Source organism: Bombyx mori, chromosome 5 (assembly GCF_030269925.1).
Source record: "Bombyx mori chromosome 5, ASM3026992v2".
Taxonomy (NCBI): Eukaryota; Metazoa; Arthropoda; class Insecta; order Lepidoptera; family Bombycidae; genus Bombyx; species Bombyx mori.
The window spans coordinates 13,412,343-13,436,664 of record NC_085111.1 but is presented as its reverse complement, the minus strand read 5'-3'; the positions used below and the strand labels follow the sequence as shown (position 1 = coordinate 13,436,664).

The following is a 24,322-nucleotide window of genomic DNA, read 5'->3' as shown; positions in this document are numbered from 1 at the left end:
TCGACCCTTAAACGACTTCATCAATGACTTTATTCAAACAAATACTTTAGCCTATATTTTTGTATACTCGAATGTCAGTTTTGTAATTATCTTTTTAATAGCTTCACAGTACATTTCTAAATTTAACTTAAAACGTGAAAGTAGTAATGACTTGCACACTTTTAAGACATATAATTTTGTACATCATTGCGATACATGACAGCCCGAACGTGTTTTGAGTTGAGAGATATTAGTTCCTACATAAAATAGAAATTATTTAAGCAAACACCGCTTATATAAAGATATACGACGTTGAAAAGTGATGACATTTTAAACAAAAAAAAAAAAGTAACCATTGTGAATGTTTAAAAAAAGGATTGTTAATTTGTTTTAATTTCTGAAAAAAATAAAAACATCATAATTATTAATGAAATTTAATCAACGCCCATTACAACGATGTTTTTGAAAATCGTAGTGTGGGGAAGTTATATCATAACATAGATGTCATAGCATAATATTGAGCGCCATTAGAAATGATACAGAAAATTCCTTGTTAGGTTCAGAATATTGGTAACGTTCTCAAAAAAATATACTGCCAATCAAATTGGTAATTAGTCCACAATTAGAAATGTGTTTAATCATAGCGAGACAAAATATACAGTTAAGATTTAATAAAAAAATAGGCAATATCGTGTAGGCAGGTACGTGAAACAGGCATCTACATTCCTATATTTCTCAGAAACTTTATAAGACTAGAACTATACCGTACGTAAAACAATTTACATAGAAAAGTTCCCAGAAGACAAATTAAAAGTTTCCAGCACTAACAGCTATAAATAAAAATAGTACTTTAACGAGTTATTAGGGATTGACCGACGTTGTCCCGCATATCGTTTCAGCAAAGTACAAAACACCGAATAATCGATTCTAAATTAAGTAATTTATTACCATACTTACAACATTATTTTAACGAGCCAATGACACGTTATCAAGATGTCGACAGCAAAAGAGGTGCGAAACCAAAAGGCGTGCAATTAAAATACTCGCCAAATTGATTTATTAAGCGAGGCTCTGACGTTTGACATTTTGTTTCGAATCCCGCGGAGTTTCTTTTTTTTTACTAACCAACGATAATTTAAAGAAAATTCGAATTTGGAATTAGCGTTTTTTTTTAATTCTTAAATGTACAAGTGACTTTTTGGCGGGAACGCGAGGAGTGAAGTTGTGTGATTTGTTTTATTTTGTCTATTTAGTGTTTCTTCAGGTTTAAATATGTAATAACGGTGGTTTATTAACTGTTTAATCTCTGTGAAAGTGCACAAATGTGGGAAAATGAAACAAAGCCGCTGGACGCAACTTCTCGGGATCCTCCAAAAAGTCCACTGAAAAAATCTTAGTAATTGACCACCATTTTACTAAGATTATTTTTCATTCAATATCATCTAGTTTCTAGTTTCATTCCAGTTGATTAATGTCTCAAATTAATTATCTTCAATTCATTTCATTTCACTCCATATTATCATTTTTCATAAAAATAAGAATATAAATTAAAATAAGACATGACTTAAAGGTCTTAGTTACCAGGTCATAAAATCACTTTAAAAAAAAAGTACAAGTCAAAAGTTCTCTATTTTCAAAGCCTTGTTTGCGATGTTTCTTCCCCTTCGCCAATAAGTTTTATTATTGCCTTCGAAGGAATACCCACACACTACCCATCTAATGTTGAGTACTTATAGTTTATTAGGTATATCTTTGGATTAAATAATACGATTCAGTTCACGTATAAATCAAATTAAGAATGCGGTCAACGTTCTAGGCACCACGCCTCGAGAATAGCCGTTTACGACTTAAACCTAATAAGGAGCAATGAGTGTGACTTAGTAACCATAATTTTCTTGTTGCTAATTTAGCGTTAATTTTTGTCACTTAGAGACAAGCGAGTAGTGATAAAGAATGAATGTTAAGTTGTAACATAATTAATTGGTAATTTAACAATATGGCTAACAAAGATACAGAGTAAGAAAAACCTACAGAGTGCACTTTTATTATTTTTAAAGATAAGTTACCAAATATTTTTTTTTGTGTGACTGGACTTATAACCTCAAACTTGGGACATGAGCTTAATTTATCACATATACTACAATGAGATAGCGGTTTCTGCAACCCTCAAACCATGATGCATATATTGCTACCAAATTATTTAAGGAACTGGTACCAGCCTGCTCACGATTTGAATCTTATCTATCTTGAATCTACTAAACCTACTACTAAACCTCACCAGTGGCTGTATTAATGTATATACGTCTTAATATATTTCTTTGTAGACTTTGACAGATATATATTATCTAATATAAATACCAAATAGTAAATAATATATTATAGATGTTAGGAAAGCTGTGACCTATGGTACGGCGTGATAGGTATGGTAAGTATACCATCTTGCCTCTTCCTGTCGCGAAGATATAAACAGGAAGTCGCGAAACGTTCTGCTTAAAAGAGCAGGACAAGCGTTTTACAATACCACTTAGTAACAGATGGGTCGTGTGCTCGTTTGCTCATCTAGAGCAAGAAAAATGAAAATTAATATTATCGAGTTTCATATTCGGGAATGTTATCAATCTCATCACAAATATAACTCTAAAAAGTGCAAACAAAGAAATATGCAAACTCACATAATACCGCTAAACACAATATCCTCACATTCTAAAAATGTAAAAAGTTTTCTAAATTTCAATACATCTCTTCGTGACGAAAAACTAATACCGAACTCGGGGGGACAGGAAAACATTACTAATTAAGTAGGTACTCAACGGCTGACAATCAAATAAACTTCGTCATTTTATTTACGGGGCTGCGCCTAATAACCGGTCTTCGATTCTAAATTCATCACGCGACTTGTTCCTTATTTTACGAGTGTAATAAAATGGTATGGAGACAAGCGCGTCAGATGCGAGCGGCCAAACGCCACATGTCAATGAAGCACCCCGAGGCTCGTAAAATTTTAGCTAGAAACATTCACAATCATATTCGATTTCCAAGTGTATAAATTTCATTTGCGTCATACATTTTAGCAGACGTTCGGTAAAGTTCTTTTAAACTTATATACTTACTTATCTATATATATAAAAATTGCTGTTCGTTAGTCTCGCTAAAACTCGAGAACGGCTAGACCGACTTGGCTAATTTTGGTCTTGAATTATTTGTGGAAATCCAGAGAAGGTTTAAAAGTTAAATAAATATGAAAATGCTCGGAATTAAATAAAAATAACAATTTTGTTTTTCCTTTGATGTGTCTCCCGTAGGACGGATTCCTTTTATTTGAGGCACTACGAAATCAGCCGGGTCAGCTAGTATATTATAATTATAAAATATTATAAAGAGGAAAGATTCATTTGTTTGTTTGTATTGAATAGGCTCCGAAACTACTGAACCGATTTGAAAAATTCTTTCACTGCTTGGAAGCTACACTATCCAGGAGTTACATAGGCTATATTCTTTTTTTTTTAAATTAAAGATCCTTACTAAAACTCTAACAATGTAACCCAAGTTGTAAAGAAATTACCTAAAATATTCTTTACATCGCGTGCGCTGCGAAAACTATTGATGATAGAATAAAATAATGTAAAAATAATGGCTTTGTAGAACACATTATTATTTACAAAAAGCCGGAGCGGGCCGTTAGTTATTACAAAAACGCACTTTTGCGTATTAATTTGAACGTGTGACGACTAAAATCGATTTTATTTTAAATACACTAAAATTAGACTTCATTTTTACATGTAAAATTTTTCCACATTTAAAAGTGATTTTTTTATTTGAATTATAGATAGGCAAATGAGCTCGCAGTCCTTTTGGTAATTGGGGTCGCTTGACACTATGGGAAAATAAGGAGAAGGGATTCACGTTATGTCTATAGCGTCCGGTGTCTCTTTAACACCAGATGGACCATGAGAATGGAATAAGAGTGGCACATCTAGGCTATAAATAAACATTCTAAATGTTGTCTATGTTTTCTTGCCACACAATCTTCAACATCAAAAGCGGAATGCTAACAACAATTAGGTTAGAGTCTTCGCGTTCGACTTGTAATTATGTTTCGTGAATTATAATGTGATTTTTGGGTGGGATTACACAAGGATGTGTCTGTTGCCCGATTTCGTGGTAGACGCAGCGCGACGCAATAAATTCATCAATGTCGCACGGCTCTTGCAAATTCGGACCGTTGCTATTTTTTATTAGTGACTCGTATTCGACGATCCTCGTGTTGAATTATGCATTTTATTGTTTTTAATTTTCTCGCGTTTCGTTTTGTGCAAGACATTAACAACCAATGCAAGGTGGATCAAAAAACTTTTGAAGGTCGCAGGAATCCTCTGGTTGCGGCCAGCGGTGTGGTAAGCTTTAGGCAAAACTGTGTCCATGATCGTGAATTACAATTGGAGAATAAAAGTAAAGGTATTTTACGCTAGTTTTTCTTACATAGTAGCTACGAGTAGCTATATATGTAAAGAAAAACCTTCATAGTCTAAAACTCTTTAGTTTTCTAAAAATGATTTTTCTTATATGTCATTCAGTGAAGTTTGACATTCAGTAAAAAGAAAGTTCAGTTTGTTTAAAAATATAAATTTTATTAGATTTATGAGCTTTAAATGTTGTTTTATAATGATATTGGGTAGGTACTCCAGAATAAATAAACAATAAAATACTTAATTGCGTTTTCTCTTTTTTGTATAATGAGGAAACAACATTTAAAGCCCTTAATCTAATAAAATTAATATTTTTAAACAACCTGAACTTTCTCTTTACTGAATGTCAAACTTCACTGAGTGACATATAAGAAAAATCCTTTTTAGAAAACTAAAGAGTTTTAGACTATGAAGGTTATTCTTTGATATTTTTGATATTTAAATTTCTTACATTAACCGGAAAATATGGTTTAACTTACTGGTTTTTTTTCTCTCGAACAATACGTGTATTTCCTGTAACTGCGATATTTCCTACAACATTATTATTAATATTTAACAATTGAAAAACGTTGCGTTCGTTTCTTAAAATTAAAACGCTTTACATTGTGGTCTCAATCCTGAACGTCTCGGATGATTCTACGAAGATGTATACGAGTAGAACGAGACGCCCCGCTGTGTATTTTAAAGTGTCAAAATGTCTAAAGTTACACCACGTTCTGAGATCGTCATGTTTTCAACGAACACGCAAAATACGACTTTAATCCTGTGATTTTAAATGGGTAGTGTAGTAAAATCGAAAAAGTTGTCATCTAAATTCAGATATTTGCGGTGTATTATAGATCGATCCACGTTGCATTCACGTTTAGAGTGGAATTGATTGAATAGGCCCGTTTACACCTAGCTCGTTTCTCGGAAGGCTGTGGAGATGGTCCGTGAAATCCGAACGCCATCAGGTGTGGCGCGCTGTTGTGATCTTAATCCGATTGCTTCTACTATTTTATTGCAACTTCAACTGTTATCGCAGACCGTTAATTGATACCTGGTCCCACTGAAGTGTGTATCGTGTTTCATTAGAATCGGCAAAAAGCTTACAATGAAATTCCTGTATGGAGAGACTACTTAAATTGTTTAATATCTGAAAAAAAAATTGGTAGAAGATTAAAATTCGAAGTATGATTATAGTGTCTGCCTATTTTATCCATTTGATTTCGTTACTGCACAGCACTATTAAAGAGTTACGTATCAATTAATAGTAAGTACGTACTGACGACTTCTTAGGCTATAGCCTCAAAAGGATGGCAACATTTTTTTCGTATAATCATGTATGTTCTTGTAATTTTATTTGATATGTATTTCTTATCTATGTATTTTGTATGTATGTATCTATGTATTTATTTTGGCAATACAGACTGTTAATCGATACCTGGTTCCACTGAAGTGTGTATCGTGTTCCATTACAATCGGCAAAAAGCTTACAATGAAACTTCTGTATGGAGAGACTACCTATATTGTTTTATATCTGAAAAAATGGTAGAAGATTACCATTCGAAGTATAATTATAGTGTCTGCCTATTTTAGCCATTTGATTTCGTTACTACACAACACTATTAAAGAGTTACGTACCAATTAATAGTAAGTACGTACTGACTTCTTCTTAGGCTGCGGCCTCAAAAAGATGGCAACATTTTTTCGTATAATCATGTATATTCTTGTAATTTTATGTGATATGTATTTCTTATCTATGTATTTTGTATGTATTTTTATGTATGAATCTATCTATTTATTTTGGCAATATAATTATAACTTGGTGTTCATTTTCCTCATGTCTACTATAATTTTTTAAATTATCGCCATGTATTAACTTTATCACAGCTACGCTCTTCTTGAATCTTTCACTTCATCAACGAGGGTTAACTGGAAGAGAATGCCTGCATGGCGTTGAGTTCGCCTTTGTACAATATTTTTTGTGCAATAAAGTTTTTATTTATTGTCTAGATGTGTGGACGAGCTCACAGCCCACCTTGTGTTAAGTTGTTACTGGAACCCATAGACATCTACAACGTAAATACGCCGCACACCTTGAGATATAAGTTCTAAGGTCTCAGTATAGTTACAACGGCTGCCCCACCCTTCAAACCGAAACGCATTACTGCTTCACGGCAGGAATAGGCATGGCGGTGGTACCTACCCGTGCGGACTCACAAGAGGTCCTACCACCAGTAATTACGCAAATTATAATTTTGCGGGTTTGATTTTTATTACACGATGCTATTCCTTCACCGTGGAAGTCAATCGTGAACAATTGTTAAGTACATATTTCATTAGAAAAATTGGTACCCGCCTGCGGGATTCGAACACCGTTGCATCGCTATATACGAATGCACCGGACGTCTTATCCTTTAGGCCACGACAACTTCGTATTTAAATTTTTCATTCATTCATATGTTCAGGTAGGTATGTACTATGTACATGGCTATCTTTCCATATATATTTCTTGGGCATTTTTTTAACCTTGGCTTGATAGATTTTATAAATAAGGCGTCGTTAGATACCAAAATAAATTAAGAGGGAGGAGAAACGAAATACTTACCTAATATAAGAATTAATTAATAGTTAGTAAATAGCTAATCAGAATACATAACCGTAAAAATTTAATCATACATAAATCCAAAAATAAGCTATGTACAATTAATTATTCTTCGAATACGTATAGCCTTATAAATGCATGTGCATATTAACGATCACTAACTTGTCTATTTAAAGATTGCGATCACATAGGAGCTAGATGCCTACCTAGAAACGGTAGGAGTAGTCGCATACTAATAATAAGAAACTTTGAATTTCAGCAAATTAAATTCAGTCAGCGTGCTCCCAAAACTGAGGAACGCATTGTTTTAAATGCAACTAACTTATGCTGCACATTCAAATTGAAACGGGACAAAGTGAGTCCATCGGCTCGGCTATACTTTTTTCTTATAATAAACAAATCGAATGATTTACTGGTGGTAGGACCTCTTGTGAGTCCGCGCGGGTAGGTACCACCACCCTGCCTATTTCTGCCGTGAAGCAGTAATGTGTTTCGGTTTGAAGGGTGGGGCAGCCGGTGAAACTATACTTGAGACTTTAGGAATTTATATCTCAAGGTGGGTGGTGCATTTACGTTGTTGATGTCTATGGGCTCCAGTAACCACTTAACACCAGGTGGGCTGTGAGCTCGTACAATCATCTAAGCAATAAAAAAAATCGAGGGTAGAAAGGTATAGGCATAGGTATAAAGTTATAGGTATCCATAAATCAGCCTGAATTCTGTAAATACAAGAGAAGAGTATTCAATGTGAAATGTTTGTGGTTAGGACTAGAATCTTTGGAATTAGTAATAGCTACTTTGTATCTGATTACGTTTCACGGACGATGAGTTCCAAAGGACAGGGTGGCGATCGCTCAGTTCAATGCGGCCGCTAAATAAATTCATTAGTTAAATCACCGTCGGCGGCGTTTTATGTCGGTAACATCAAAGGGCCGCCCGTGGTACGGTCAGGGTCGCGCTCGTCTAACTTTTTAGTCAGAAAACTCTGTAAACAAAATAATATGGTGCCTTTGAATGTTTGATCCTCTTTATTATCTGTATACCATTGACTGTATATTTAACTAACAAACGTTCTCTTTGTGATAATTGTAGGAACATAATGTTATATAAAATCCAAGTAAACATGAGCTTCAAAGAATTGACGACTTAAATTGACATTTAAGCAGTCTGCAAAATTACACTATCATAACATTTTATTAGGGTATTGTTCTTTATTGTTTCCATTTTTTTTAACTATGTTGTCGATAAAACTAAAATTTGTTGATCAATATCTATTTCAACTGTGAGTACTTAAAGTTAAACATTGAGATCGTTTCTAATGTTTAGATCATTACTTGATGACATGTCAGCTACGGCTTCATTCAATGTTTTTATTTTGCCGGCTTTAACCTCTCACTACAGTCCACTTCTGACCTCCTCCCTCTTGATATACACGAGAGAGAGAGGTATATCACGTGTGTGGTCTTTGATTTGGGAGCTTCGGACTGTTTCGCCAGCTTTCGGTTGCCTTCGTGTCGCAGGACGGCAACATTACGAATCCAACAACCAACAATAATGGCGGCTCGACAAATATTCAGTCCAGTCTACGCATTCGTTCGTAGAGTGAAGTGGCATGATTCAGTGTCGCTCGAGCCGTGCAGCTGGTAACACGCAAGCGCGCTCCGTATTATTTGTAATGAAACTCTGTGTTGTTTTGTGTTCGAATGATTAGTGTTTTGATTTAAAGTGACGTATTCGAGTGTGCAGTGTGTGGTTATGTGGCGGCAAGTGATATGACAGCGTGCGCCGCCAGACGGACTCCGGCCGTCTTCATGAGGATACTGGTGACAAGTTTGGCCCCGAGATCATGGTGGCTCCCAATTCCGAGGCTCCTTCGAATCCTCGGATAGTATCTAGTACACAGGAGAGTCCCTCTGCCGCTGAGGCGCGCCACAGCGCCGATCTCTACATACGCACCAGCTGGATAGACGCTGCCCTAGCACTTTCTGAACTCGAAAAGGTGTTGTGTCAATAAAACTGAATTACTTTGAAATTTTGTGCTGAATTTTACTTGTCATGTTGCACGTGTGATTGTTTTTCTGCGAATACCAATCGCGTTTGAGGAACTATGCAAAGAAACAGCGCCAACTAGTGTCAGTGGTACAAAACCTAAAACGCGCGCATTTTGCAGTAAACTGCAAGTTAATGATAGTTTTCTACAATCAAAAGAATTAAGATTACCAAAGATGTTTTTGATCAATGAGTTCCAAATATCTTATTAATTTATCTATTACATTTGAAATTGAACGAATCTATGAGTTTTTATGATTTTGTGGCTTATAAACAGCCATAAGATTTTTCATTCCAATATTTGTTTTGAAAAATATATATCTAATATATAAATATACATTTCTTATACATAATTAGTGATACCACAGCCATATACTACATAATTATATGATGCGGACTTATTAAATTATAACTTCTTAAACATGACCGTTTATGCTCTAATTTTTGTTCATTAAAATGTAATTTTTTAAAACCCATACTAATATCACTCACGAGGCGCAAGATCGTGTTAATCTAAAAAATGTTTTAAAATACCGAGTGAGTTCGGGGAAGGTAGCCCGCTTTCCTAGAAGGATAAGGTCGTCCCTGCGCGACGGTGGTCTTAGTTTTTAAATGAAAAAGCTTGCAAACCACTGTATTTTCTAAGATCACTTCAAAAATACCTGTGTTACAACAATAAAAAAAATAACAGATGTCAAAAACAACAATTTATTCAACGGACAGCTGATATTTTAAATATGGCTTCACTGTGTAACATACGAATAAGTGATACCTTAAAATGTAGGAACTTGATCGGTCGCATGCAAGATGAAGCAATTAAGGCGCAGCGGGTACAAGACGAGCAAGGGGCTGCGCACGCGCAGAGCATCGGCGCCGATAGAGACATCAACGCGGACCGCATAAAGCGAATAGAGAATGAATTGATACTTAATAATCAACTATTCTTGTTATTAAATTATTCTAATTATTAAATTAATAATATACCCTAACATTAAAGCAAGAAACATATAAGTTGCGGGTTATATGTTTTTTCTTCTAACAATTAAAATCGATTAAAAATATTACGACTGAGAATAACAAAAATTTTAAAGTCTTAAGTTGGCAATTTTCAATGGAAACAAAAATAATATTGTAAACCAATATAAATTAAACATGATTCATAATAAACAGTAACAATATCGTACGGTAAATAACAGATTACAAAAAGGAAAAGAATAAACGCTATTCTACGTATTCCTGAATCTGACAAGACCGCACAGAGCTCGCCTCGTGGAATTGAGACATCTTGTGGTTTCCGATCTCGCGTCCTTTTCTTGCTCGCTAATCGAGATAATTCTGTCCTTCTCTTTAAGATTTACACTTTGTCTCGTTTCAACCAGTTTTTCCCATATATCTTTTCTCTTCGTCCAAACATTACGCTTGCAGGCGATCGGCAGCTGCACCGGAGACCTATAAATGACTTCACATCTACAATTTTGAAGGCTCTCTTTTTTGGACAGACTGTTTTCTTTTGATCATATAAGTAATTACGGTCTTTTCGAGATTTTCTCAGAAAACTGCCATTTTGACTCTTATTTATTTATACACCAACGTTCTAAACGCGGCACTTCTCTAATTTAAGTAATGAAAAATAAAAAAAACTTAGTTTTTAGAATTCGATTTTTTACTGGTGGTAGGACCTCTTGTGAGTCCGCACGGGTAGGTACCACCACCCCGCCTACTTCTGCCGTGAAGCAGTAATGCGTTTCAGCTTGAAGGGTGGGGCAACCGTTGTAACTATACTGAGAGACCTTAGAATTTACATATCAAGGTGGGTGGCGCATTTACGTTTTCCAGTAACCACTTAACACCAAGTGGGCTGTGAGCTCGTCCACCCATTCCATAAAAAATTAAAAAAAAAAGATTAAAAATATAACTGAAGCAATTGAAAATACGGATAATCATTAATCGCCGCAACCACAAACATGGGTAGCTAATCGAAGTTGCTTTGTTAAACCGCAAATTATTTTCCTGCTTCTGGTGTCGAATGACTAGGATATTCTGTTACCGTCGTGCAGGCCTTTGAGCGCCACCACACGTGGCTATATGTACACGCACGATTACACATTCAACAATTTTACCCTCGATTACTCACCGTCTTCAGTGGCAGATGTCAAGATAGAATCGAATACCTATTTATAAACAAAAAAAACGAAGTTTCGCAATATTGATTTATGAAGCTGATTTTTCGATAATCCGACAAAATTTATTAACGTTATGAAATATACCTAATTAACGTAAACAAATAAAATGTCATTTACTTTATCTCAGTTATTGCGTCCATCGTGATTCATGGTCGTGGTTCTTTGATCATTCTGGCACGAACATTGTCGCCATCGATTCCGGTCCAATGCGTAACTCACAGAATCGTAGATTTTTTGAGCTGGTTCTTCACTTTGAATTTTTTTGTCCCTACTTATTCATTGCTAGCCTGAGGGTTATTCCAGCTACGTGCGAATGGATAGGTGAGCTACGGGCTCAACCAGAGAGAATTTGCTAATATTGCCCCTAGCAAGAATAGTGCTTCGCAGAGAGCACCCGAGAAACTCAGTTAGTACCTTGGATCTGGTCGGTCCATCGTGGTGATGCTTTGTTAAGTGACCAATAGCCTTCTGTATTTCCAATGACGGTTAAGATTTATTTTATTTATAACCACATAAATATTTTTATATAGTGCTTGCAAGATCGGATCGGATCGGACGGATCGGTTGGAACTTCTGGGCCTGCGGAGGGACTCCGGTTCCCTCTGTATTTTGTACCGTATGTTCCATGGGGAGTGCTCTGAGGAATTATTCGAGATGATACCGGCATCTCGTTTTTACCATCGCGCCGCCCGCCACCGGAGTAGAGTTCATCCATACTACCTGGAGCCACTACGTTCATCCACAGTGCGTTTCCAGAGGTCTTTTTTGCCACGTACCATCCGGCTATGGAATGAGGAGGGGAGCTCCACGGTGTTTCCCGAGCGCTATGACATGTCCTTCTTCAAATGAGGCTTGTGGAGAGTATTAAGCGGTAGGCAGCGACTTGCCTCTGCCCCTGTCATTGCTGAAGTCCATGGGCGACGGTAACCACTCACCATCAGGTGGGCCGTATGCTCGTCTGCCTACAAGGGCAAAAAAAACAAAAAAACATCAGTCCTAAGTGGACTACTTCTGAAATATGAAGTATAAACTATATGGGCGCCCAAACCTGTTTGTTTGTATAAATGTTAATCCTCGCCCTACTCTCTGAAAATGTTTGATTGATTCTTTCTTGATTTTCATAATGAATTAACAAACAAATTTCGGACAATGTTGTTAATACAAAGTGATTTCTCGCCTAAGAAATCTTTAGAAATTATAGTTTGTGTATGTACGTACCATCTTCGTGCTTATCTACCGCAAATTAGTCCAGCGTTCCGATTTGAAAAGTCTAACAGCCGTTATACAATAGAATAGTACCTCAAGCACGAAAATCTATCGAATCGGTAATGTAAATGTATCGAGTTCTCGATACGAAAACGGATCATTACATTAGGGCATGGACGGTAGTACTCGATAGCCAGCCTTCGAGATTTACGTTAACGTGTGTCAAAACAATTTTCGTGCTCTCGATTAAGAGTTTTAGTTTCGAGTTTCGAGAACGTGACGATGCGATTGCGAAACGAATGTCTTCTTCTATATCGTTCCCTCACTACTGAGGATCGCGACCACATGCGACGTACTTCCAATGTGCTCGGTCATGGGTGGCATGGACTGCATGGTGCAGACTACCACCAAGTGCTTCTCTTGCTAGATCTGACCATCTGGCTGGTGTTTTGTCCACGGCGCGCTTGCCCTCTATGCGACCCGTAATTATGAGCTTCTCTAATTCATGTCTGGGAGACCGCATGATGTGTCCGAAGAAGCTCATAACACGTTCCCGGCAGGTGGAAGAGTGCCTTTTTCGGATGTCTAGCTGCCTTAGAACGGACTCGTTTGTTCTCATGGCGAAACGAATGTAAGTAAATTAATTATTTTTACGGACGGTAGAGGTCGCTGTTTAAATCCTATAATTTTTTTCTCGAAAGCTACACGAATACTTTTTTAATAATCGTTCGAGCTCGCCCCTCTGAAACTCGTGTTTCGAGGTAGCATACTTGTTCCGTGTCTATCGACACCTGTGACCACACAACACTAGATGGACCATGAACTTGTACAAACAAATTACTAATATTACTTTAATTTGTTGCGCTCTGAATTGCGATCTCTTAGTTGGTATAAGCTAATTTAATAATTGAATAAACAAATCTATAGAATAATAATTTAAAGGTGAACTTCCTTGAAACCATGTACTTACTCTGCTTGCTTAGTGCGAGTTTTTAACGGTATCGATAGCGTAAAAGTTAACTCAAATTTCAAATTTGTACGGAGTCGGAACGTTTGCCTACGTTTGCCGCTAGGGGCGCTGTTATTTTGAATTAATTTGAGTTAACTTTTACGCTATAGAGAACGTTAAAAAATTCGCACTAAGCACACCGTACTTGCCAGTCATTCATTCCCACACTTCTCATTCGTGTTAAAATCATATAATTTTTGAAACTGTACAGGCAGTCTGAAATCTTGACTAAGTAGGTACTCCGAATGCAATCGAGAAACGTACATAGGTGTAATAATATTAAATTACCACTCATTAAAGATAATTGTTGACACTTTAATAGTGTTGAAACATGGATTAATAATTTTAATGACCTCTAGATAATATTTACGGGAATGTTGACCTTTCAAGATAAAATCAGGAGTCGGTAAACCGAATCGGGTGAAACTGCTATTTTAAGAAATACTTTATTTTTAACAACACGCAGCGACAGTTAATTGTTAAGTAATATTACCTATACATGCTTTACGTAATGCCTTTGTCGAAACACTTTGGAATATAATCCAATGTAATAAATCTACACAATATTATAATTAAATTCCTAATTCTAATCGAAGAACAAGCGGGTCGTATCGAATACATTTTAATAGCATAATGGAGGGGGTCACACCCACATTCTATTATATGCAGATATCAGAAACGTTAAAGGTCTACGGATGTCGGAATCAGACAACAGGCGGATGTCAAAGATCGGGGCAATCAAATGTCATGTAATGTGGAACAAGACGCGGATGATGTATCGTTTTATACTTGGTGTAGTGATGTCGGCGGTTTGAAGCTTTGAGACTTCGACTTTTGTTCAAGGTGGGTCGTATCATTTAGGTACTAATATCACGGGCTCCAATAATAATCTAATATTGGGGTTCATCAACATAAATAAAAAAACGTTCTAGGCAATAGTCCTAATAACTATTAATAAAGGAAGTCGAATAATTCTAGTGTCACTGGCTTTAGACGAGCAATTGAGACGTTTTTATTCCGAGCTTGACCTTAGATAAACATCGCCGCTTCACAATTACCGAATGACTTAGCAACTTAACAAAATAGTATTTTTTCTATGTACGATAAGCATTATTGTAATGACTGGTTATCGCTAAACGAGTGCACTATTCAATATTAAATTTCTTATATTAGAAGGTATAAAATGTATTTATCGCGGGAAAGGCTCTCGTGAGAACGTCCTGAGCTTAGTTTAATCTCTTATCTACAGGAAGCGTAGTCGCCGGCGCCACCGTTGCGCTTACCATAGAAGTTAATCCCACAAATCTTAAAGCAAGTGGTATTATCACTATTGTCTAACAACTTTCGAGTTATAATCGACTAAATTCCAATATGGCGGTTTAATAGGTGGCGAATGGTTCAACTCTTGCAAATATGATCTCGCATTACTATTGTATTGGTGGTCCTCAGGTAGTCGTTATTCGTCTATAGTTAATTAAAATTATAAGTTTGTACAGATTCTATTGTCAAAGACTATTATATCACAGATTTCGCCAAGACTACTCTTTAGGTAAATATTAATAAAGACTAATAAATAATATTTAGTCTATTCTCAATTTGACCACAGACTATAAACAGTAAGAAAAGTTTGACAATAAACAAATAGTATGCATGCGTGTTGTGTCTAATACATCGTAGTGTGTGTAATGGTTTTTTTAATTGATTTGATGTTTTTTTATGGATAATTTAAAAAATATTAACACTGCACTCCGATCTATACTCCCTAAAGTGTGGGAAATTCCATAATCCTCCGTAAGCGCAATTTTCGTAAAAATGGGTACAAAGTTTTTGCTTCACGTATTTAATATATAGATTATGTGAATGAAGATAGTAGATGCAATAGCGATGCGGCCTGCGTGAAGTCGTGTTTGTTGCGTACGCTCCACGTGGGCCGCGCGGATGATGGCGGGGTGCGGGAGGCGCGGGCGCATTCCGGCCGTGACGTCACGCCCACCCAGAGCGCTCGACATTCACCTCCGCTCGCCCGCGCCCTACCCGATCCTATGACTCGGCCAGTATGTGCCATTATTGTGATACGATTATTTATTTACGCTCGGAACAACTCTACTTCAACGGCAAGGTCCCGACGACGGTTCACCGAACTCTTTAAACATAGATCCTTACTTAGTTCTAAATTTAAGTTTCATTATCAATAATCTTGCACGATAAACGTTTGATAAAACAGTATTATTCAAGTATAATTTAAATTGCAAATCATTTTCCTTTAAATTCCTCGATTTGAAAATGGAATCTCAAGTGCATCTTGTCTAAAACAGGAAATGCGGAAAACAATTATTCATTTCTTCACAAAAACATTACATGCGCTATATAGAATATTTTGTTTTAAATACAAGCATTCCTGTATCGGAACACGGAAGCCCTGACTCGGAAACCTAGCTCGAACTGTGAACTATTTGAGAGCAGAGAAAATAACAATTCCAAAATAAACCTTCATTTCTACGCATCAATTAAACGCATGATTATTAGTTCTCTAAATATATGTTAAGGTTAAACCAAACAAAGTTGTCTGTCAACATGGACTCGGGTCGTTGAGATATTTACATTACGATGTTTATGTATATGGCAGTTCGTTTGTTTGTTTGTGTAATATAATAGGTACCAAATACTTTTTGGAAGAAAAAAAACTGTGTGAATAAAAAACAATGTTGTCGACCCCTATCTCTTCGCTGCTGTCGTAAGAGACGACTAAGGGATTCTTTTATACTGCCATAGCCAACTAGAACACTGCTGTTAGGCCGTATTGTAAACCCAAACGGGTGAGTGCCACCAGCCTGCCCATTTTTGCCGCGATTCAGTCATGCGTTGCGGTCCAAAGGGTAGAACAGCCATTATACAACACAATTATGACCCCAAGCTTCAAGGCATTACCTTGATGTCTATGGACCCCGCGATCCGTGACCACTTAACAGTTTGCTCACCGATCTACTCAATAAAAACATTTCTGTAACCTACATATCTCTAGAACATGTTAACATGTCATATTTATATAAATAACAAATTATAAAAGAAAAAGTCGGTTCTAAAATACTTTTCAGAAAACGAAGGACCACCAGTAGTTTCGTAAAAATAAATAAACTGGTTTTATGACTTTCTTTCAATCGTCACTATTCATAATCATAAATAATATTAATGTAGGTGTTTTAAGAATAGATAGTTTATCTGTTTGTTGGTGGTGATAAAATCTAAGAATAAACTGGAAGATACTTATTGGAGCCTCTGGGACAAGAAAGACTATCGGACTTTGTGTTTTGTTCCGTATGTTCGACGAGGAGTGCCGTAAGAAATTGCTTGAAATCCCGTGAAATGATTTTTGTCATCGCACCACTCACCGATGATGCATACATAGTTCATCCGTATTGCATTTTAAAGCATCATTTTTGCAATCATTATAATATGTCCTTCAAAGAGTCTCCGGCTCGCCTATTCCTCGGCGTTGCTAACGACCATGACCGACCCTAACACTTACAATCAGTCCGGCCGTAAGCGCGTCTGCCTTCGAGGACGATAAAAAGATACACGAGATTAACGCATTATTAATCTTAAAACAAGATACGTATTATTTTTTTCTCGAGAAAAATCAAGTGGGGTCAAAATTAATCAGAAGGTTCGTGTCCGAAGTCCACTCGAAATTATCGAACAAACTCGAAGCGATAGAAAAACAAAGCGCTAGAGAAAAGAGCCGTATATCAATGATCGCTTAATCGGTGCATCGAGCACGAGACGTCGATTGAGTTATTATTATGCAATTAGTAATCGCTTGAAGAGATTCGAGTGTGTCGGCTGATCTGTAGGTTCCCTGGCGCCACGGGTACCCGGTCCGATCGCCGTCCGCGCCGACCTCGCCGACGCCTCTCATTAATCACAATCAGCTCTGGAATTATTTAGACGTTAAAAACGGTTCCAACTTATTGTCTTACGCCAAACGATCTTATAATCTTTTGAAATCTGCTCTTTGTTTGTCTAGTGTCACGTTTATTTCGTTCATCTTACTTTAAACCGGGATTTATTTGCGATTTCTATTTAACGTCACCTAATTATATAAACGTGACTTTTGCCTGTCGATTTTATTAACAGGGCCGGTTTATGTTTGAGGAGTTTTTTTTCAATTGCACTTGATGGGTGGACGAACTCAAGATCCACTTGGTATAAATCGATTATGGGAGCCCATAGTGAACGCCGCCACCCACCTAAGACGTGAAGTCAAAATCTCAATCATACCTCGTCTGACCCAAAGTGTACTTAAAAATTTTGAACAAATTCGGCCGTGACTTAAAATATAAACTGGAGGTTAATTGGCTTAGCCACTGTCCCGATCAGTGTAAACAAACAAAACAAACAAGACTGTTTCTTGATTTAATTACATTTAAAAATATTAATTTTTGCAAGCACAGTTCCTCAACGACGATTGTATAAGATTAAAATAAGCTCCTTTTCCGAAATGATTTTCGTTATAATTATTGTCCTGTGAAATAATCACATGCTTTTTTTTTTAGTTTCGATTCAAACTCAAGGAATCACAAACAGAATCATATCAATGCCGTTTTTCAGGGTAACATCGAAGGTGGAAGGACGTCGCTTTGGATCCGAGCCTGGCTACAGGAACAGCTCTTTATACTAGGCTGCTTTTTGCAAGGAGACGCGGGGAAAGTGCTGTTTGTCGCAATATTGGTGCTCTCGACTTTCTGTGTTGGACTAAAATCGGCACAGATACACTCGAGGGTCGACCAGCTCTGGGTTCAAGGTACGTGTGAGCTCTTTATCAACTGCGTTCAATCAAAGAAGCGTAGGAACCGAACCATCACGACATTTGTGACACAGTGTGCATTTCTTAGACTACCAATGCACCGGTAACGAGCTCGTCTGTGAAGCCGCTTCCGTCTCGGCTCGACGTGAGCAGAATGTCACTCAGACTACACAGCGTGCCGCGATGTGTTACTGCCCTTATATTTACGTTAAATTGAATTTTAAATTCGTTAATCAGCAGTCCGTAGGCGCGCCCGCGTCCGGTGCGATACTCGTTTGACTTAAATTGTATTTCAATGTCTTTGCCTTTTGCGTTGATGCAACTCTTTATTTCCATGTAAATATGGTAAATTAATATTAATGCGACACCGGTTTGTGGTAATTGCGTCTCTTTAGCCGCGGTTAGTTTTGCGTAATGAAAGTTGTTTTGTATTATAATATTTTAAACATCAAAACATTTATCGGTGAAGTACAATCAATCACAATTGGCTTAGTCAAAATGACTAAGTATAAATTAAACAGTGTAACGTTAGACTGATGAATGTACGCCTAGGTAATTTTAGAAAGTGTCGTCATGCGTTGCAACAAAGTTGCATTGAAATATCAAACCTTATTCGTGTGCTATTGGGATTCGATTGATCGTTATCGATCGATATGCCATTCACGTTCTGTTCAGATTAGTTATTCCCGCAGAACAAGCGCAATGAAATTTACATTTCGTATAAAGATGGATTACAATGTTACATCATGTTACTGGATGTACGTTTTGTTTTTATTAAAAACTAGCGGCCCGCTCCGGCTCCGCTCGGTTCCTTAACAAAAAATTCAACGATATTTGACGTTTAATTTTTTTAAATAAAAGAACACTTATTGCGGCATAACTATAATAGTAGACATATGCTGTCGCGACACTTTTTGTAAACAATAATGTGTTCTAAGTCATAGTACATTATTTTATTCTATCATGAATAGTTTTCGCAGGGCACGCGATGTAAAGAATATTTTAGGTAATTTTTTACACCTTTGGATACATTATTAGAGTTTTAGTAAGGAAACTTAATTTTTTTCAAAAAAGATTATAGCCTATGTCACTTGACAGATTTTTTCAAATCGGTTCAGTAGTTTCGGAGCCAATTCAATACAAACAAACAAACAAATCTTTCCTCTTTATAATATCTTTATTAAAGAAAAGTTTGGCATTACGCCGCTATTGTCAGCCCTGGTTATTGACAAAGCTTACTTTGAATTAACCTATTGTTCTTAAATATTAATAGTAATTAGAGCAATACTATTAACTTATTACTGGTCTTATTGCTAGTTTGTACCTGATTTTGTGAGGTAATGTAAACTTTCCCTTTCACAGATCATTGGTTGGCGAAAGTTCTGTTTCAAATTCCATTTAATTTAACACACAGCTCAGAAACGTAATGGTGGTAGGGCGTATTATGAACCCGCACGTAAAGATACCACACAATTCGGCCTACTTCTGCGGCGAAGCAGTTATTTGTTCCGATTTGAAGGGTGGATTTTTTTTTATTGCTTAGATGGGTGGACGAGCTCAGAGCCCACCTAGTGTTAAGTGGTTACTGGAGCCCATAGACATCTACGACGCGAACGCACCACCTTTCTTGAGATATCAGTTCTAAGGTCTCAGTATACTTATAGTTACAACGGCTGCCCCGCCCTTCAAACCGAAACGCATTACTGCTATTGTTGATACACTACGAGACTTCGATATTATGTCTCAAGATGAATGACGGCAGTCGCGACGCTGTCTTTGGGTTCCGAAAACCATTTCAGGCCACGTGGGTCAAGGGATCATTGACCCGTCTACGTAAAAACAAAATTATACGAATACTGTCTAAGGACTGGCACATGATGTGTTCAGGGGCGCCGGTGGCCATATAGACCCGTGCGTACACTGCTCTAGCTAGCATTCCAGATCCCGCGGACCGAATGCTAAACAGTCGACGTCGCCCTAAGTACATCATTTCAGACCCTCCCGATCCACTAACGGTGCTTTTAGGTATCTCAAGCACCGGTCATTGTTCTCGTCGAACCCGTCGCCTGCTAGGAAGGGCTCGACGAGTAAATTAACCCACAGACTCTGATTCTGCGAAGCACTGCTCTTGGTAGGGTTATTATTAGCAACGTTGTCAGGTTTGAGCCCCGTGAGCTCACCTACTTGTTAGGGTTACGCTGATATAGCCTCTCAAGGATATCAGCTTAAATAGGAAAAACAAAAAAACTAGCTATCACCCGTTTGCCATATAACGTCACACCGAGAACGCAGTACACAGCTTCGGTAGGCAGCGGCTTGGCTCTGCCCCTGGCATTGCTGAAGTCCGTGGGCGCCCGTAACCACTTACCATCAGGTGGGCCGTATGCTCGTCTGCCTACACCGGCCATAAAAAACACATTTCATGTTAAATTTAATATTCCTTGTTGTTGTTCGCTTCACTAGCCTCAGGAGATACTAACATCATTGTCACTCTCGGTCAAAATTAAATATGTTCTTATCTAGATTACGTATGTTTTCGATAAAAATAAAACAGGAAACCGTAAAACTTGACCATTGACTTTTCAACATTTGTTTATTATGCTTTTAATTTCCGAAAAAAAAAACGAAAAATGGAGCTGTAACTGTGCTTTATTGTTTATCAAACAATATACATTTACATATTTAAAATTGTAAATTATCATACTATGATGGGTAGTCTTAATATCACTAGAAGGTACTTACGTAAATATAATAGGTGAATGGCAGCAATCATTTTTTTACGATAGCAGCGACAAACACTTACCATCGAACGGGCCGCGAATCGAACTTTCTTATGAAACGCATATATGTCTAAATCACAAGGGAAGTTTTTATGGAGAACGACACTCGATTTAGCACGTTGTAAAATCAATTTAATTGATGTTTGACACACCGTGACGTCATAAAAGGGCGGAAGCTATCAGGGAAGTTGATAAGTGTGCAACATCCGTTGTGTCTCCGCGGAATACTGAACTCAATAATCTGTGTCGGCTGTATACGAACGATATGAACTTTATCCAGTCGCATTAAAGTCGGAAATAGGTAGAGCTTATTTTTTGATGACTTAATAAACTGCATAAGGCAAGAGTTGCAGTTTTTGTACAACTGCATTAAATTTTGCGTCTCTAACATAAATGTAGTTTCCTTGGGTGATTAAGACCGAATCATTTATAGTGTCTGATGTTTCGAGTGTCACACAGAAACAGAGTTGTTTTTGACAAAAAACTAAAATGTATGTATAAATGAGAGTTTGAAATAGTGAGTTTATTTAATGTACCGATACGACAAAGATGTCAATCATAGTCTCTTGGTTGAATTCCCGGCCCTCAAACTAAAACGAATTAATTTAACCAGAAAAAAAAACACACAAAAATAAATGTACCTTTACATTTATAATGTTTATTTTTATTCAGAGAAGTTAAAGCCGCGGGAAGTAGAATTTAAATGATTTGTTATCAGAAAAAGGGTTATGCTCCATTACACTTTCTCCCTCTCTGTTATTACGAGTATATGGGCCCAAGTATAGAGAGTATAGAGATTATAGAGAGGTACGACTTTATAGTAAATTTTAATAAAACAATATTTCTCATGGAACATCAAAATACATATAAAACATTTTGATTACAGAAACCATTTTGATAATACAGAGCTTCTTTTCTAACGGGAGTTCCCAGAAAGCAACTTTTTCGTTTTATTTATGAAAAAATTAGTACGTGACTTTAACCACTCAGTCTAGTGATCCCAATATCAACAGATAAATATTAAAAAAACTTTTATGCGAAATCCTCAAAAATGTAGAGGACGATGTAAAATTTATCATCGCACTGGCGATGTGCACCGTCAACAGTGACACGACCCACTGCTGGGAGCAAAACTTTATCTTCGACACGATTATATACTCAGTACGGGACACTTAGGTACTTACTTCTGTACAATATATCATTTAAGACCGTCAGTGCAAAAGTGGCCGAAACCACAATTTTTCATATTCGCGCTTATATATTGTAATTTATTTAAAACATAACAAATTTTGATGCAAAACCGGCCTATCCCCATAGAGAACACATGGCTTTGTAAACATTATTTTTACGCGTATTGTTTTTGCCTACGAAACAGTGTAAAAGTAAATTTCGACCTCATTATCTCCATACTAACTATGATAAGCTTAGGACACTTTTGCGCTAACTGCCTCATGTACTTTACACTTTACACTTTATATTATATATATTTTTATATTTTACTAACAATCACGCCACGTTAACTGGTCCCGTGGTAAGTTCGTAAAGAACTTGTGTTACAGGTGCCAGATAACGGAAATAAATGTAAGATTTTTTATTATACACATACATATATTTAATATACATCCATAGCCCTGGAAAAGACATTTATATTTATCATACAAATATCCTCCCTTGGCGGGATTCGAACCCGCGACCCCCTTGTGTAGTGACCATGTCACTTACCACTACACCAGACGGCCGTTGTACATATAAAGATCATATCATGTAACATATAACGATAACCATTCCACTATTTTTTTTGGTAAAATCGTGTTGCTTTTTTTCCCTACCTAATCGTTGGTAGCCTAAGGGGCTATTCCAACTTCACGAGGACCGGTGGGTAGCCTCACGGGCTAGCAAGAGCAGTGCTTTGCTGAATCTACTACCGGATCGGAATCGCTACCCACTGAGAAGATCCGGTGAGATACTTAGTGGGTAGCGTGTTGCTACTGAGAAACAATAAGTAAAAACCAGACTAATTAAAAATATGTATATAAATTTAATAAGTACTCGTCATGGCTCCGAATTCAATTATTATTAAAACTATCATTCAATATTTTAATTTATTTTAATAAATTTCGCCATCTATGGCGTCTAATAATTAGAAAAAATTTTTCACGTCAAGCTGTATAAATCGATTTGAATTAATGTATGACCATATAAAACCTTTGGTTAGTTCCGCGATTCATTTGGCCCCGAATGACGTCACATGTTAGGTTGCGTTAGGTCGAGTTACGTAATGTTTGCGCGGCAACTTTCTCGAACTTTGAACTCATTTCTCAAAGTAGGTTTTTTTTATAAATTATCTAATTACATTATAAACTAGCGACGCGCCCTCGCTTCGCTTCAGAAACATTAAATTTTATTATTGATAAATGAGTACCGCGATATTACCCGCGGTTATTGTCGTACCGCGGGTGAAGCTGCGGGGTGAAGCTAGTCTAAAAAAAGTAGCCTAAGCTACTCCTTGTATCATCAGCTACCTATCAGTGAAAGTACCGTCAAAATCGGTCCAGCCGTTCCAGAGATTCGCCGGAACAAACAGACAGAGAGACAGACAGAAAAATTTAAAAAAATGATATTTTGGTGTATGTACCGTATATATATTCATATTATGTATGTAGTAAAAAGAGGCTATTTCAATACTACAAACAGACACACCAATTTTATTTATATGTATAGATTAGTTCCACTTGGTTATGGACACATCATTGTGAGAACGAATCTCGCTAAATCTACCCACTGACGAAGGAAGATAAAAGGGTTTTCGAGCGTCTTTATGTACACTGTTTAATCTTTATCACTTCTTACATTGAAACCTTTTGAAGATGCTCGAAGAATCTGATGTACTATGGCAGATGTTATTGCAATACAATTGAAACGTCGACCTCACGTCTCAAGGTTAAGCAGCGGAATTCACATTATTCCGCCTTTAGGCTCCGGACATTGAAAACAATGAAAAGAATCCACCGTTCATGCATAAACAGACAGGGTTTTTTTTTAGTTTTACTCAAAACAGTTTCTCGGTTTTCTTAATAAGCCGTAAACAATATATCCATTAGAACGTCAATTCGCTTAATGAAAATCAAAGCCGACCAGAACTAAAACAAAAATGAGTTAAGTTACGTGCTCTCCTGTCAGATCTAACTACCGAATGGACCGCGATCTCCTCTGTCTGTATGCCGTTAAAAAAAAAACAACTCTTCTCGGCTACTGTACA

At 36.9% G+C, this 24,322-nt stretch overlaps 1 protein-coding gene across 1 annotated transcript in view; it reads left to right on the top strand.

Moving 5' to 3' along the window:
• The first annotated feature begins 8,566 nt into the window (after positions 1–8,566).
• The window catches only part of LOC101743039 (protein patched), a 40,418-nt gene continuing 24,662 nt past the window's right edge, over positions 8,567–24,322 (top strand). Inside the window, exons 1-2 of the mRNA XM_004930019.5 lie at positions 8,567–9,031; positions 18,088–18,280. Of these exons, the coding sequence (XP_004930076.2) occupies positions 8,879–9,031; positions 18,088–18,280 (346 nt within the window). The 5' untranslated portion in view covers positions 8,567–8,878. The remainder of the gene's footprint in view (positions 9,032–18,087; positions 18,281–24,322) is intronic.